The following is a 14,539-nucleotide window of genomic DNA, read 5'->3' on the forward strand; positions in this document are numbered from 1 at the left end:
CCATCTTGTGATGTATGGGTTAACATTTAAGCTGATGAGTTTTTCAATGATACCCGAGTGGGGTATTGTATCGAAGGCCTTAGCCAGATCGAGGTAGGCTGTATGGACTGCCTTTCCCTCGACAATGGCTTTGGTGACTGTTTCGAAGAAGTCAACCAAGTTTAAAAGGCATGATCTGCCTTTGACAAAGCCATACTGGGTTGGATCCAAAGTCTGCAAATTCCCTATGTCTTTATTTATGAGGTCCATTATGATCCTCTCCATGGCTTTGCAGATAAGGCTTGTCAAGCTAATGGGCCGGTAATTTCCAGGGTCGGTGGAGGCACCGCCTTTGTGAAGTGGGACCACAGTTGCAGTGCGCCACTCCCTGGGTACGTATCCAGAGGTAAGACTTTGATTAAACAGCTGTCCTAGCTGTGGGTTTAATTCCTCATTGAGTTCGTGGAGCACACAGCCGGGGACACCATCAGGTCCCATGGATGCTGTGTTTGTTGCTTTGGAGAGAGCAGTTCTCACTTGGGCGCTGGAGATGTGTGGGGGGCTGCAATCGTTTGGTATAGATATCTCGCGTTGGGGGGGGGGGGAGTTTGCACTGAACCTGTCAGCCAGTATGTTGGCAATGTCTGTAGGATCAGTAATCTTCACATCGTTTTGAACTAGTTCTGAGCATATCTGGGAGTTTCCTCCTAGGTTTCTAACATAGCTAAAGAAGGCCTTATGATTGTCTTTTGAGTCTTTAGCTATCTTTCTCTCGTAATTTGCTTTGGATGATTTTATGAGAGCTCTTAGTTTTTTACTTATAGTGATCAAGGGTGTCTTACCTTTTAAGGATTTTGCTCTATCTTGTAGTAGCTTCCTCCTTTTATTGTAGAGTTTGTTTATGGCTGGGGTCCACCAGACTGGACGCTTGCCTTTGGTACTAAGAGTCTTTGTTTTGTTTGGGATTGCCTTATCCATGCAGTCCTGCAGGTGCTGGTAGAAGGTGTTTGTAAGTGATTCTGCGGCTTGAGTACTGTTTTCCGCCGGCTCGGCTGGCTTAACCATATCTCTCAGCTGTATATATTTTTACCTCACATTTTTTGGCCTGTTCCTCATAAAATGTGTGTTTTTTGACAAATCACTAAGGACTAAAGTCACTAAATAATATCATACATTTGAATTTCAGACTGCATATCTTTCATAAAATGCATGCTCACACAAACACAGCCCTCAGCCAATCAGGGACAAAACTGAACAGCAACAGACTCAGGGACAAATCCAAAAATAATCACAGACACGTTTAAAATATTAGCAATATTAAACTGAGTCATTGACAGAATGAGAAAATATAAATTGGTGCACATTTTCTGAAGTAAAAGAAGCCTCTATACTCCGTAATTCTAATTATTGCCATTATTTATTAAGTGTAATTTACCACTTTTTTCTTTCTCCAAAATCCACCAGTTTTAGGAGGGATTAAGGGGGCCACAGCTAAAATGTGAGTCAAAATCAGGAGCAGTTGACAAATATGAACACAAATCCTGATATTCTAACAATTTAAGTTTATAACAGCAACACTTAAAATCTGTCCTTATTTTGGGGCTATAACTCCCCATTATTTAAGGCTTTGTTTAGATTTCTTGCAAGAGTTTGAGAAGAATGTATGTAGTTAAAAATAGAGTATGGGGGCCAAACCTATCAACTGTCCAGATTTTTGCCTCTTATTTTTGGTCTGTTCCTCATTAAATTTGCGGTTTTCAGGCAAATCTCTGAGGATTGAAGCCACTAAATAATGACATACATTTGAGTTTCAGACTTCATATCCTCCATAAAAATGCATGGTAACACAAATCCTGTTATTCTGGAAACGTTCTATGCCCACCTCCGTTATATGAGGCTTTATCCAGATTTCTTATACTAATGTTGAGGTATAACAGGGTATCTAAAAAACACAAAAGTGTCTTCTTGCAAGAGTGCATACACCTCACAGATTGTATATCCATTACTATAAAATGTAGGCCTTCACTTAAAAAATATTGCAAAAATATAACGTCAAATACTAAAGTTAAGCTCCTTTCCCCAATCTTACTTAATTGAACTCAAACGACGAGCATAGAACAAAGAATAACGATTAAGAATGTAATGAAAACTATATATCCCGAGATCCTCAGCTACAACCTTGTTGTAGGAAGTGCGTGTGATTTTGTGTTCCTGTTAAACATGGATGGGAAGGAAGCTCCAGGTTAGAAGTAATTTAATTATGTCATTTTTTTGTAGTGTTTATTTCATTGTAGTTATGTTGTGTTACTTTTGCTATAGGCTGACACAGAATAAATCATCGGGCACATAATAGTTTGGTCATTTGCAATAAGTGTCATAGAATGTGGGTGCAGGTTGGTTGTGTTTTGTGGGGCCTGGTGTGAGGATATGTTTGTTGAATTATGCAAGCACGTTATTAGTATTAATATTATGTATATATTTTTGCATGCACGTGCCTGTGATTTGTTTTGCTTTCTTTAAAAGTTCCAAAACTGTTGGGATACAGGATCATGGCGTTTACCTGGTTTATATATTTAGAATATCTAATGAATGCTAATAATTTGCAATGTTAATATCCAAAGCGTCGGTTTGCCGTATAACTTTACAGTGTATGGTGTTGGCCACTTTGTTTATCGTTGGTATTTTCTCCACAGCACGGCTTGTCATGATCTCTAGTCTGTTTACGTTTCAAGTGACGAACGCATGCTAGGGAAGTTTTTAAATATTTTCTCTTTTTATTTTATTATAATTATGTGTTCTTTTCTAGCAGAAAATTGGTCTTAGTTTTGTGCAGCTAGTCGTGCAATAATTCACACGTTTTTGTTTGAAGTAAATTGACTGTACATTGAAAACACATTATTTATTCTTACTAAATTTTTGTCAACGGGCAGATTAACTCCCGTCCCTAGCACGCACACTGCACGGTATTTTTATTTTGTAGTGACGTTGTTGTTGTTCCTGAAACGTTTTGCTATGCGTTTCTGATAGTGTTGTTTTTTTGTACCCTCTGCCGTTGCAGTTAAGTGTCTGTCTTTCACGTGGGTTGTTGTGACCCATTGGACTGACCATGGTTCTTTGGCTCCCTGTCCCATTGAGCTTCCTGAAAATCACCGAGTCAGAGCTTTCCGTGTGCATCAAATGAGTGTGTTCATTGGGCAAGTTGCACAACACAGAAGGAAATTTAACTCCAAAAGCACAAACCTCTTCCCTCGCGTGAACTAGTCAGGCCTTCACTTACTACGTTTCTTCTATTCCATATATTCAGAATGGTTGTTAATATGCTTTTTAGTGTGATCTCGCATAACAATAGATTTAATTCTTCGGGATTGGACTTCACCAGCAAGGCTAGCTTCTCCACCTTCTGAAAACTAGCTTGCCACACTGATTTGGTAGTCTGTGATCTGCATAGCTGTTTGAACTTAACGTTCATAGGTTCATAAACAGTAAGTATAAGGCTTGCAGTCCATGAGACTATTGACGAGCCTACCCCAAATTCCTATTTGCACCCAAACATTGTCTGATCAAATGACTTGCTCAAGGGCACGTAGTTGGCAAGTGAAGGCTGAGGGAATCAGATCGTGTCCAACAGGAACTACAGCTTACAGCCTTAACCCTCTGCGCCAGCGACTGGAGCATGGCTATAAAACATTGAGTGGTAATAGACAAGGATCACATACTCATTCTTGGCTTGCTTGGAAACGAAAAGCTGTAGAATGGACTGCAGTCTGGAAAAAGATACGTTATATAGAATGGATTGGCTCAGTTATTCTAACTGCTGTCTTTCTAAGGGGTGGCAACTGCAGTGAGCAGCAGTGCTGGCTCCTAGCAAGAATTTCTGTTAGGTGTCATGGCTAGGGTGTATGTGCTACATGCTCTCCCTTGTATTTTTTGTAGGTGTCCCAGTTTTTTCCCATATCCCAAAGATGTGGTCGGTGGATTGGTGAACTGTCCACAAGTGTGAGCATGGTGTTCAAAGAAAGACTTTTCAGTCTGCTTCACTTTTGTCATCTTTTCTAATAAATGCCTTGGATGGCAGTAGCTGCTTATGGAGGTGTTATAGGAGATGAATGGGTATTTGTCCTATGGCTGTTTAGAATGGCCCGTGGTATATAGTGTTTTTGTGAATGCTGTACTGTAACCCATTGAAGTACCAGCATCTTGATACTAGTTGAGAAGTACATTATCCTCTTAAGAGCAGGTATCAGGCACATGTAATACTGCATCTTTATATACTGTAGCTTTTTTTCCTCTTTGGCAGGCACCCCTTCATAACTGTGCTGTTTTAATGTTGTATTTAACAACTTAGTAGCTGTATAAGAATTAATGCTAATATGTGTGTGTCTCAACTTGCTTGTGTCTAGTAGTTACCTGTTGCTTGTAGATATGCAGTGCGTTCTATCATTTTATCCTTGTGAAGTTTGATTATTCTGTACAGTGTAAAACGACTAGCCCAGTTGTTGGGCATATGATTAGTTCACACCATGTATAGTCAGTGGACAAAGGAAAGAGCAATCCAGACAGTGAAGAATATTATGAGAAGATAGAGACCATTCACCAACATGGGTCAGTGCTGGGACCTCTACAGTTTGGCATATAAATCTTGGAAGTAAAAGCCAATACAAAAGCCGCTGGCTGATTACAAGCAAGGAGCAGTTTTTGAATCCCCAAAATGACTTGGCCTTCCTGCAGGAATGTTTGTCCTAAATTAATGGTGCCAAAATCAAGGACTGAAACTAAATCCCCCAAAAATGTATTATCATATCCTTTGGGTCAGCTCTTACAGGTGTACTGTCAATATGGTAGTTTCCCAGGACAAAGGATTTCCCAATCATTTGGGAACTTATGCAGATGTGACCTAACTTTTGACCGACGTGTCGTTCACTGTTGTAAGGAAGTTCTTCTATATAGTAAAGTTTATAAACAAAGGGATTGTGTCTAGATCTCAGGAGGTCATTGCCTCCATTTACTCAGCCCTCATTAAGCCAATCATTGTGTGTAATTTCACCCTTTGGCATGAGTCTGTCCAGATACATGTGCAGCTGAACGCCTACAGAGGTACCTTACTAAAGAGACCAGATGTAAACGGTGTGTCTTACGTGGACTGACTCATTCCTGCTATTATAGTTGGTATCCTACAGACCTTTAGAGGTGACTTGTGTCTGGCATACAAGGCATATTCTGACCTAATGTTGATGGACCTACTGCACATGAGCAAATCGAATACATTGCGTACAAATATTTTGAGCATGGACAGTAATGCCCTTCTAGCTTGCCAATATACCAAAACAGCCTCTGTAGTAAGTGGCCAGGCTGCTATTTAAAAAAAAAAAAAAACTAAACTAGTGCTTTCTGTAATGTAATTTTGGTAGTGTATTCCATGCAACAACTACTCTCCAGAGAACCAGTTAGTACACTACTCATTCCTATGCAATCTTCTGCTTGGGTTTTCTGATGATTTTCTACTACATTTTGATAACCGCAAACATTCCTGGAGGCAGTGGTCTCTAAATGCTCCCTATAGCTGAATAAGGTCTGCTGTTAAATATTTATATAAGGCCATATACACGTTCAGATATTTCACATCCATGGATAGCCTTGGTGTATTTCTGCTTTACTCTTCATTTTACTCATACCGGCTTTCTTATACGGTTTCCATGTTCCATTCTCAAGATTGGTAGACTTATAAAACTATAGATACATAAACAAAATTTATAAATTTCATTAACCAGTTGGTTGATATGATTAGAAAAACTTAAGCTCAATCTGCACCATATACCCAGGTCCTTAAATGACTCTTCAGTTTTAATCACTGTGTGCTGTATTAGTATTCACCTTTCAGTTTATGTCTCCCAAATCTCATCCTCTTAGTTTTTGATGTATAAGCATATTATTCTCCTGTGCCCAAATGGCCCATTTAGGGCATGTGTTGTGGATAGACGAGTTCTTTTGCGTACATGTAATTAGTTTACCCGATTTCAAGTCATTTGCATGCAAATTGCAGAACACATTAGGTGAAAAAGATAGATGTGAAAGGTATAATCTAAACTAGTATGAGCCTAGGATAGAGCCTTGTGGGACACATCAAATTTCACCTGACTACTTGTGCATTAGTTGACTTGTCCTATTTCTAAGCCACGCAGCTGTCCATCTAATCAAGTTTACATCAATACTTAGTAACATTCTTCATTAATTCTACAAAACGAAAGTAAATTTATGTGTATGTATGACTCATTGTTTATCCTGCCTCCCTTTCCCTCAAAGCCAGGTTTAATGAGCTTATGTCTCCAGTGTTGAGGAATTTCCCCATATTTATAGGACCTAGTAAGTAACAGATGTAATGGAACTGTAAGTTCATGCTGAAGTGTTCTCAGGTCATTATTACTAATTGCACCCCCCCTTGTGCTTTGTTTGGATTCAGTTTGCATACTTTTCATTATAATCTCGTTTGATTTCCATATCTGAGGTTACCTGGATGTCACTAGGACAATTTATCACCCCTTTTGTGGAGGCAAACTGCTTAACGTAAGGTTTTGTAAATATGTCTATAATCTGTGTCTGGGAAAAACTGTGTAGATTCTACAATTTAATCAAATTTGTTTGTTTTTATTTCTACCATATCCTGTCTATAAAAAAGCTTCTTAGAATAATAATATTTAATGCAGAGTTTGGGAACTTTTTAGGTAGTAGTGGATTGACTATATGGTAAGAATAAAACTGTTACTTAAATCAGTTACTCAGACTTCAAGTTTATACTGGAAAGTTTTTATGTGGAAGTGTGTGCATGCTTGCTTTTATTTATTTTTATATATATATATATATATATATATATATATATATATATATATATATATATAAAATGTTTCTTACTCCTCTAATAAATCTAAGTTTTTAGTAAAACTACTTCAGTTTGTTGGATGTGTTTGTAAAAGCTGATTGGGAGACCTCTTTATAGATTATGAAAAAATAAATGTATATTGGGAAGAGAACCTCTTAACTTGCACTCTGATAATTAGTTTAACTGGATCAGTAATACTAATGAGCTTTGGCCAGCTAAAACCTACATGCATTCAACTGGACGTACAAGTGAATTTAAGTAATTCTTTATCTGCACTTTTTTCAAATACAGCATTTAAATGGATTTGTGTTGCATTGAATACTGTCTAACTGGAAGTTGTGGCTATGTTTTTTCAGTTAGTTCCCCACACACCCTCCCTGCTTTTGTTTTTGTGTTAATCTTGGTGGCTTTGAAACTGCCCGCCCCTCTTGTAAATTTGCATTTAGGTACTCCTCCTGGGCCCATCTCATGTGCTCACTCAATAAAAAATGTGCACTTTTTTCATCTGCTTTTTTTGTATTTGTGTTTCTTCCTGCTTTATTACTTTATTTTGCTTTTGCGTCATCTTAAAAGTACTCAATTGTATTTATTACTCCTTGGTGTAACTATCATTCTAAGCCTTTTGGTTTAAGCACTTGGGCTTCAGAACAGTTCTTTTACATTAAGAAGGTTTGTGGTCTGCACTGTTGTGGCAGGACAGGTAGCTTACATCCTTCTAAGTTGGGAAGTGCTGATTTGAAGGCTCAGTGTCTTTTCTAAAAGTGTATTAGTTCTGGTTTAAACACTTGGGCTTCAGGCCAGTTATTTTACATTAAGAAAGTTCGTGATCTGCACTCTTGTGGGAGGAGAGGCTGGTCTCTGCCCTTCTGAGCTGGGAATTTGTGGTTAAAGGCTTAGTGTCTGCATATTTGAACTTTCTTACTGATATTGGTGCGCCTTGTTTGCTGTAGCATAGTCTAGATCCAGGCCTGCTGAATTTAGCTTTGTTTCTATAACTTGAGCACTAATACAGGCCTTCTTTTTTGGAGAAGGTTCCCTTGCACCCCAGTGGCAAGAGTGTGCAGTTAGAACTTGTCTGAAGACTACAGGAACAGGGCTCAGTTTTAAGATTTTTTTACTGGTTAATTGGGTAATTTGCCTCTTTTGATTGCTTGTAGTCATCTAAACATGTTAGTGTAGTTTTTACTGTTTTTGCCTTATCTTTTCAAAAAAAAAAAATCTTCCCTTGTTTCCCACCTTTCTAAGCTAGTATAGTCCAGTTTTCAGGCTAGTGCTGAATTCAGGGCTGTGTTACAATTTTCTGAGTTGCCCATAACTTAACTTGGATAGAGGGAGGTTTCTCTGTTCACCTGTGAGAGAGGGAGGGAGCTTTGAGCAGCCATCTGTCCCTGGAAGAGTGGTTCCAGCCCAGAAGTTAGTTTATAGGCCATTTTGGGCTAATTTCCATCTCTTTCATTTCCCTGCTGTAAAAACTGCATTTGCACAGTTTTGCACGTCTGGGTAGTGCCGGTTAGCTAGGTCTAAATTTTATCTCTGCTCCACCAAGTCGTCTCTAGTTTTTCCCTGGAAAGTAGTCTAAATCAACCTAAGCACTTAAAAAGCATCCTACAGTCCAGCACTTGCTCAGACTAATAGCAAGCACTAGTATACCATGACACTTGATTGCCCAGCAGGGCAACGCTCAGTATTTACCTCTCACCAACCAAGCGACTAAGCAGTTCACCCTACTATTCAGGCATGACCAAAGAGCAATTTATTCACCCCTCACCAACCAAGCGACTAGGCAGCTCACCCTACTATTCAGGCATGACCAAAGGGCAATTTCAGGTATACTCTCCAGTCCAGCTGGTGAACCTGGGTATCCTGAGGCAATGTTACAACTGCCTCATGTATACAGACAACCCTCTCCTCCTACCACAAAACAGTAACATGTGCGAGAGATGCAATTATATAGCTAAATTGGAGGCTAAGCTGTCTCCACCTAAGACTGGAACAGGCAGTCATGAGGAGAAGGTTAACACTTGCACCACACCTTCAGCCTCACATAGACATACTAAACCAGCACTGGCAAAAAATACACCTGAATACACAAAATCATACTTGGAGGCTCTAAATAAATACCTGCAAAAGCATTGCAGACCTCCAAAGCAGACGCACAAAAAAACCTGCACCTCCCGTCACAAACCAGACAACACGCAACACAAAATCAGTGTGCCGCACAATCACAGCCCTTAAGGTGAAATAATAACATACCTAACACACTAGTAATAGGTGACTCTCTATAGTCAGGCACACTTGACATCCTACTCAGTAGGCTGGACAAGGAGAAGGTTACTGTTAGCTCTCTGTCAGGAGCCAGAATCCGCCACATAACACAGGCACTCAGGTCACTCCAGAACAAGTACAAATATGACTGTCATTGTTGGTGTGAATGACCAGAGACCTACCTCCCTGGACTACATGAAAAGAGACATGGAAGAGCTCTCTGATCATGTAGCCCAGGCAGGTATGGCCCTGACCCTGAGTATCATCCTGTCCTCACCAAGAATGATACCGCAGTATAAAAAAAAATGATCAATTCCAACAATTGGCTAAGATTCTGGTGTCTTCAAAAGGGGGTCCAGTGTCTGTCAGCCTGGGATGACATGCTCAACAAGCCTCGTTGCTTCGTAAGAGACAGCTTGCACCTGTCACCCCTAGGCTTTCAAATACTGGTCAAGGCTTTTGCTGCCCCCCTAGTGCCTTTTTTAGGCAAGGCTCAAAAGTCAAACCCACCTCTGTAAACAGCACAAATAAAAATAATAAAAAAAAAAAAAACATGAGGGTTATGCTACTTAACGCCAGGAGTTTAAATCTCAAAATGCACATGCTCGAAGCACTCCTCAGTATGGAGAACGTCGACATCTGTGCAGTAACTGAATGTGGTTCAAGGCTCCACAGAGCAGCCCAGCACTACCGGGCTACAACTCATACCCCACATTTTGGCCACAGAACATGAACTGAAACACAAAAGGAGGGGATGTATACATATTCATCAAGGTTACCTACACCTCCAGGTTAGTGGCGCAACATGATACCTCCGAGATCATCCATGTGCAACTAACATCAGGCAAATCTGCAGTGCAAATTGTGGCCTGCTACAGATCACCCTCCATAACCCAGGACCACCACTCTGCCTTTCTGGAGACACTGGAAAACATGAAGGTCCTACTGAACACCCTGATATTAGGTGATTTCAATTACCCTACCGTTAACTGGGAAAACTACTCCAGTACAAACTCCCAGGTCCAGCGCTTCCTGGAATTTATCAACTCAAATGCCCTGAATCAGCTGGTAAACTCCCCTACCAGAGGTGAAAACATATTGGACCTGGTCATCACCAACATGGGCGACAGGTGTTCCACACCGGAGGTCAACCTGTCCCTGGTTAGATCAGACCATAAACTAATCACTCTGCATGTTCACACCATACCATCACCTCCAACCGAGGAAACCACAGTGAAAAACTTTTCTGTAGCAAACTTCACCTTACTTAAAACAGAGGTGGCAAGTTTCACAGCCCCCACGCTAAAGGATAAGTGTCCAAGATGCAGGAACCTTTACAAATGCACTCTAATGAGCACCTACAAGGATGCCTGGATCATGCCATGCCTAGCAAAACCAAGACTCACTCCCCTAAGAGAAAGAAACCAGTCTGGTTGACCCTTGCCATAAATAGGCTATACAATAGAAGGAGGAAACTAGTTCAGAAAAAAGCATATCCCAAGAAAAAAAGACATCCCTGATCAGTACCCGTAAGAAACTAAGGTCCCTCATAAAATCCTCCAAGGCATACTTCGAAAGAAAAATGGCCAATTATTCGAAAGATAACCACAAAGCCTTATTTAGCTATGTCAAGAATCTAAGTGGCAACTCGCAGATATGCTCTGAGCTAATGCAAAATAGCACAAAATATATTGAACCCACTGATATTGCCAACATCTTGGCAGATAGATTTAGTGCAAACTTCACCCCCCTCTTACCCCCAAAAGGGCCCACAACAGTACCGGAAAAGTGTAGTGTCCCGGAAGTCACACACGCACAGTGAAAATGGTCCTGCCAAAAACAGTGTCAATGGGGCCAGATAGTGTCCCAGGCTGCATCTAGAATGAACTAACCCCCCACCTAAACACACTGTTCAACCTCAGCCTCTCCACAGGCTACGTGCCATAGAATGGCGCACAGCACGGTTATTCCACTCCACAAAGGAGGGGCCACAACTGACCCTGGTAACTATCGCCCCATAAGTCTGACTAGCCTGGTCTGCAAGGCTATGGATTGCATTATCATGGAACTCCTTAACAAAGACCTTGGGAACCTCCAAACACTTGACCCGGCCCAGTTTGGCTTTAAGGGCAGATCATGCCTACTAAACCTGGTTGACTTCGAGACAGTCACCAAGGCCATAGATGAGGGGAAGGTAGTTCACACAGCCTACATTGACCTCGCTAAGGCTTTTGACACCATTCCCCACTCTGGAATTATAGAAAAACTCACCAGCCTGAACATAAACCCCTACGTCACGAGATGGGTTGCCAACTGGCTTACAGACGGAACTCGCACGGTAAGAATAACTGGCTCCAGGTCCAACTCTAAACCAGTCACAAGTGATGTCCCACAAGACATGTTCCTGTGACCCCTACTGTTTGGCATATACTTCTTACAAGTACAGGCAAACACAAGAGGACTATGGCTAACAAAGTTAATCAATGATTGCAAACTGGGAGCCATAATTGACTCTCTAGCTGACACGGACATTCTCCAAAAATGCTTACCGAGACTGACACCTGGTGTCGGTCATGGTCTCAAGCTAAATGCCAAAAAATGCATAGTCATCTCGTTTGGGAGAAACAAACACCCATGAATTACCACATAGGTGGCAGCCCCCTTAATACAGAAGAGGTAATGAGATCTGGGGACCCAGCTAGATAGTAATCTTTCCTTTGACAATCGTATTGCCAAAGTAGTTAGGAAATCCTTATATGTAGCCCATCTAATTACTAAAGGGTTTGCATCTAGAAATAAAAAGATTATAGTGCCCCTCTACTTGTTACTCATCAGACCCATCATAGAGTACAATGCCCCATTTGGAATGTACCTCACAAAACATTTCCAACAGTTGGAAAGACCACAAGTACCTCACCAAGAGGATTACTGGCCTCAAACATATGTCCGATGCAGCCTGACTGGGAAACTCCAGCTGTACTCAGTGGCATATTGCTTACTCAGAGGTGATGTCTGCCTGACTTACAAAGCCATGTCCAACTCAGAATTGATGGACATGCTCCACCTAAAGAAATCCAAGTCACTGCGAGCCACTCGCTCTAGTGAGCTAAACCTCGCCACAACAATAAATAGAACATGCTGGAGGGATAGATTCCTGTCACAGAGACTCCCCATGCTTTGAAACAAAATTCCTAACTACATTAGGCAGAACCCCTCACTCTCTTCGAGAAACCTTGACGAGTGGATGGGTAACAGAAAATACACCTTTGGGATAACTTCATTGGCTCTTCTTGACAGGGGCTCAGTTAATTAATCAATGGGGTGGCGAAAGCTGACACACTCTGGCTAGGCTTATAAATGCCCTCGGGCAGATAGCCTAGTACATACCTATGAATGTTTCACTTTCTTTATCTCTGAATGCCAAACGGCAATATATTTTCTGGAGTTTACTGGCTGTAGCAAGAAAAGGTATTGTAAAAGAAAAAAAAATGGAAATCCGAATTCAGTTTCTAAATTCAAAGAATTTTTAAACTGCTTACAACACGGAGTCACCAATAAGTGCTCGCTCACCAACAGTCACCAACCACTTCTCGGTTAAAACGTTTATTATAAAACGAGACCGAAAATAAAATCTGGTAATACACCAAAATACCTTGAACTGTTGTCAAGCGCTTTCACCCAAGTAATGGGCTTCTTCAGAACACTAATCCAAAAACATCCACGAAAAAAGCAAGAGGAAGGAAAAAATCAACTTTCAGGATGTATAAAATACATTTAATAATCCATGCGTTCTGGTACCTCTGCAGTTCGCCTTCAATGGAACAATTTCAAATACATTACATCCCTCATATATAGTAACATCTAATTAATCACAATCAATTAACCTTCAGATACATTTTCTTAAAGCTCAAACACACAAAATATCAATGCAATAAATATTTCAAATTTTTAAACTAATAAATTAATAAACTATGCTGAAAAACACATTACTTATGCATATGCTCTAAATGTAATATATTCTAGAGTACTAATATATCAATTTATCATTTATACATTAAATGTACAATGTTAAATGCATATAAAGCACAGTAATAAATACTAGTAACATTATAAATGCTAGCAACTTTATAAATACTATGGCCTACGATATTGTTAAATAGCATAGTTTATTAATTTATTAGTTTAAAAATTTGAAGTATTTATTGCATTGATATTTTGTGTGTTTGAGCTGTAAGAAAATGTATTTGAAGGTTAATTGATTGTGATTAATTAAATGATGTTACTATATGTGAGGGATATAGTGATGTATTATAGAAATAACCCACGCCTGGGTGTGGGTAATGTGGGATTTACCCACGGTTGGCGTGGTTCGCCCGAGGGACCAAACAAAGACAACCATGGGTAAATCCCGCATTACCCACACCCAGAAGTGGGTTATTGCTTTTATATTATGACATTATTTAAGAAAAGAAATAATTACTTTTCTTAAATAATGGCATTGTATAATGCCTCTTTGCTGCCCTTCCGCAGCTGTCTGGTATCCGCGGCAGTTCTGATGTACTGCGCATGCCTATGCAGTATATCGGAGCTGTGGCCAAAAGCAACGGAGAAAGCAAGATCTCCGTTGCTTTTTACTGTTTCGCTATGTTAAATGGGTTTAACATAGCCAAACAGCTTTAAAATAAGCAACGGAGATCTCCGTTGCTTATTTTAAAGCTGTCTCGCTATGTTAAACCCATTTAACATAGCCAGACAGGTTTAAAAAAAAAAGCAACGGAGAAAGCAAGATCTCCGTTGCTTTTTACACACTGTGTCGCTATGTTAAAGGAGTTTAACATAGCGAGACGGCTTTAAAAAAAGCAACGGAGATCTCCGTTGCTTTTTTTTAAACCTGTGTCGCTATGTTAAAGGAGTTAAAGGGCGACCAGACCTTTTTCCATTAGTATAAGTCGATTTACAACGTGCACGCTGGCCTATCGGCGTGCACGTTTTGGAATATTAATGGTGGGTCATGGTATAATTGAAATTGTTCCATTGAAGGCGAACTGCCGAGGTACCAGAACGCATGGATTATTAAATGTATTTTATATATCCTGAAAGTTGATTTTTTCCTTCCTTTTGCTTTTTTTGTGGATGTTTTTGGATTAGAAGAGTTTTGCTGTGTGCTGGTGTATTTTTTCTTCAGAACACTCCATGAATTTTTAGGACGCCTTAAATAGCTTTTTTGGCACCTAAATTAATTCATATAGTTAAAGGGATACTGCTGTATTTAGGCTTTCTAAGGTAAACATTCCATCCTTAGTATTCACTTGTTTGTACACAATGAATTAACTTTTTGTTATATTTGCACATTGTCTTAACCTGGCCTTTCAACAACTTTACTTACATTAATACATCTCAATAAAATATATTATCCGAAAA

At 40.0% G+C, this 14,539-nt stretch overlaps 1 protein-coding gene across 1 annotated transcript in view; it reads left to right on the forward strand.

Moving 5' to 3' along the window:
* The first annotated feature begins 2,134 nt into the window (after positions 1 to 2,134).
* SUGP1 (SURP and G-patch domain containing 1) overlaps positions 2,135 to 14,539 on the forward strand; it is a 397,363-nt gene continuing 384,958 nt past the window's right edge. The window contains exon 1 of the mRNA XM_044054782.1: positions 2,135 to 2,221. Coding sequence (XP_043910717.1) covers positions 2,200 to 2,221 — 22 coding nt within the window. The 5' untranslated portion in view covers positions 2,135 to 2,199. The remainder of the gene's footprint in view (positions 2,222 to 14,539) is intronic.

The sequence above is a fragment of the Protopterus annectens genome, chromosome 13.part0 (assembly GCF_019279795.1).
Source record: "Protopterus annectens isolate FY-2018-M chromosome 13.part0, PAN1.0, whole genome shotgun sequence".
In the NCBI taxonomy this organism is placed as follows: domain Eukaryota; kingdom Metazoa; phylum Chordata; order Ceratodontiformes; family Protopteridae; genus Protopterus; species Protopterus annectens.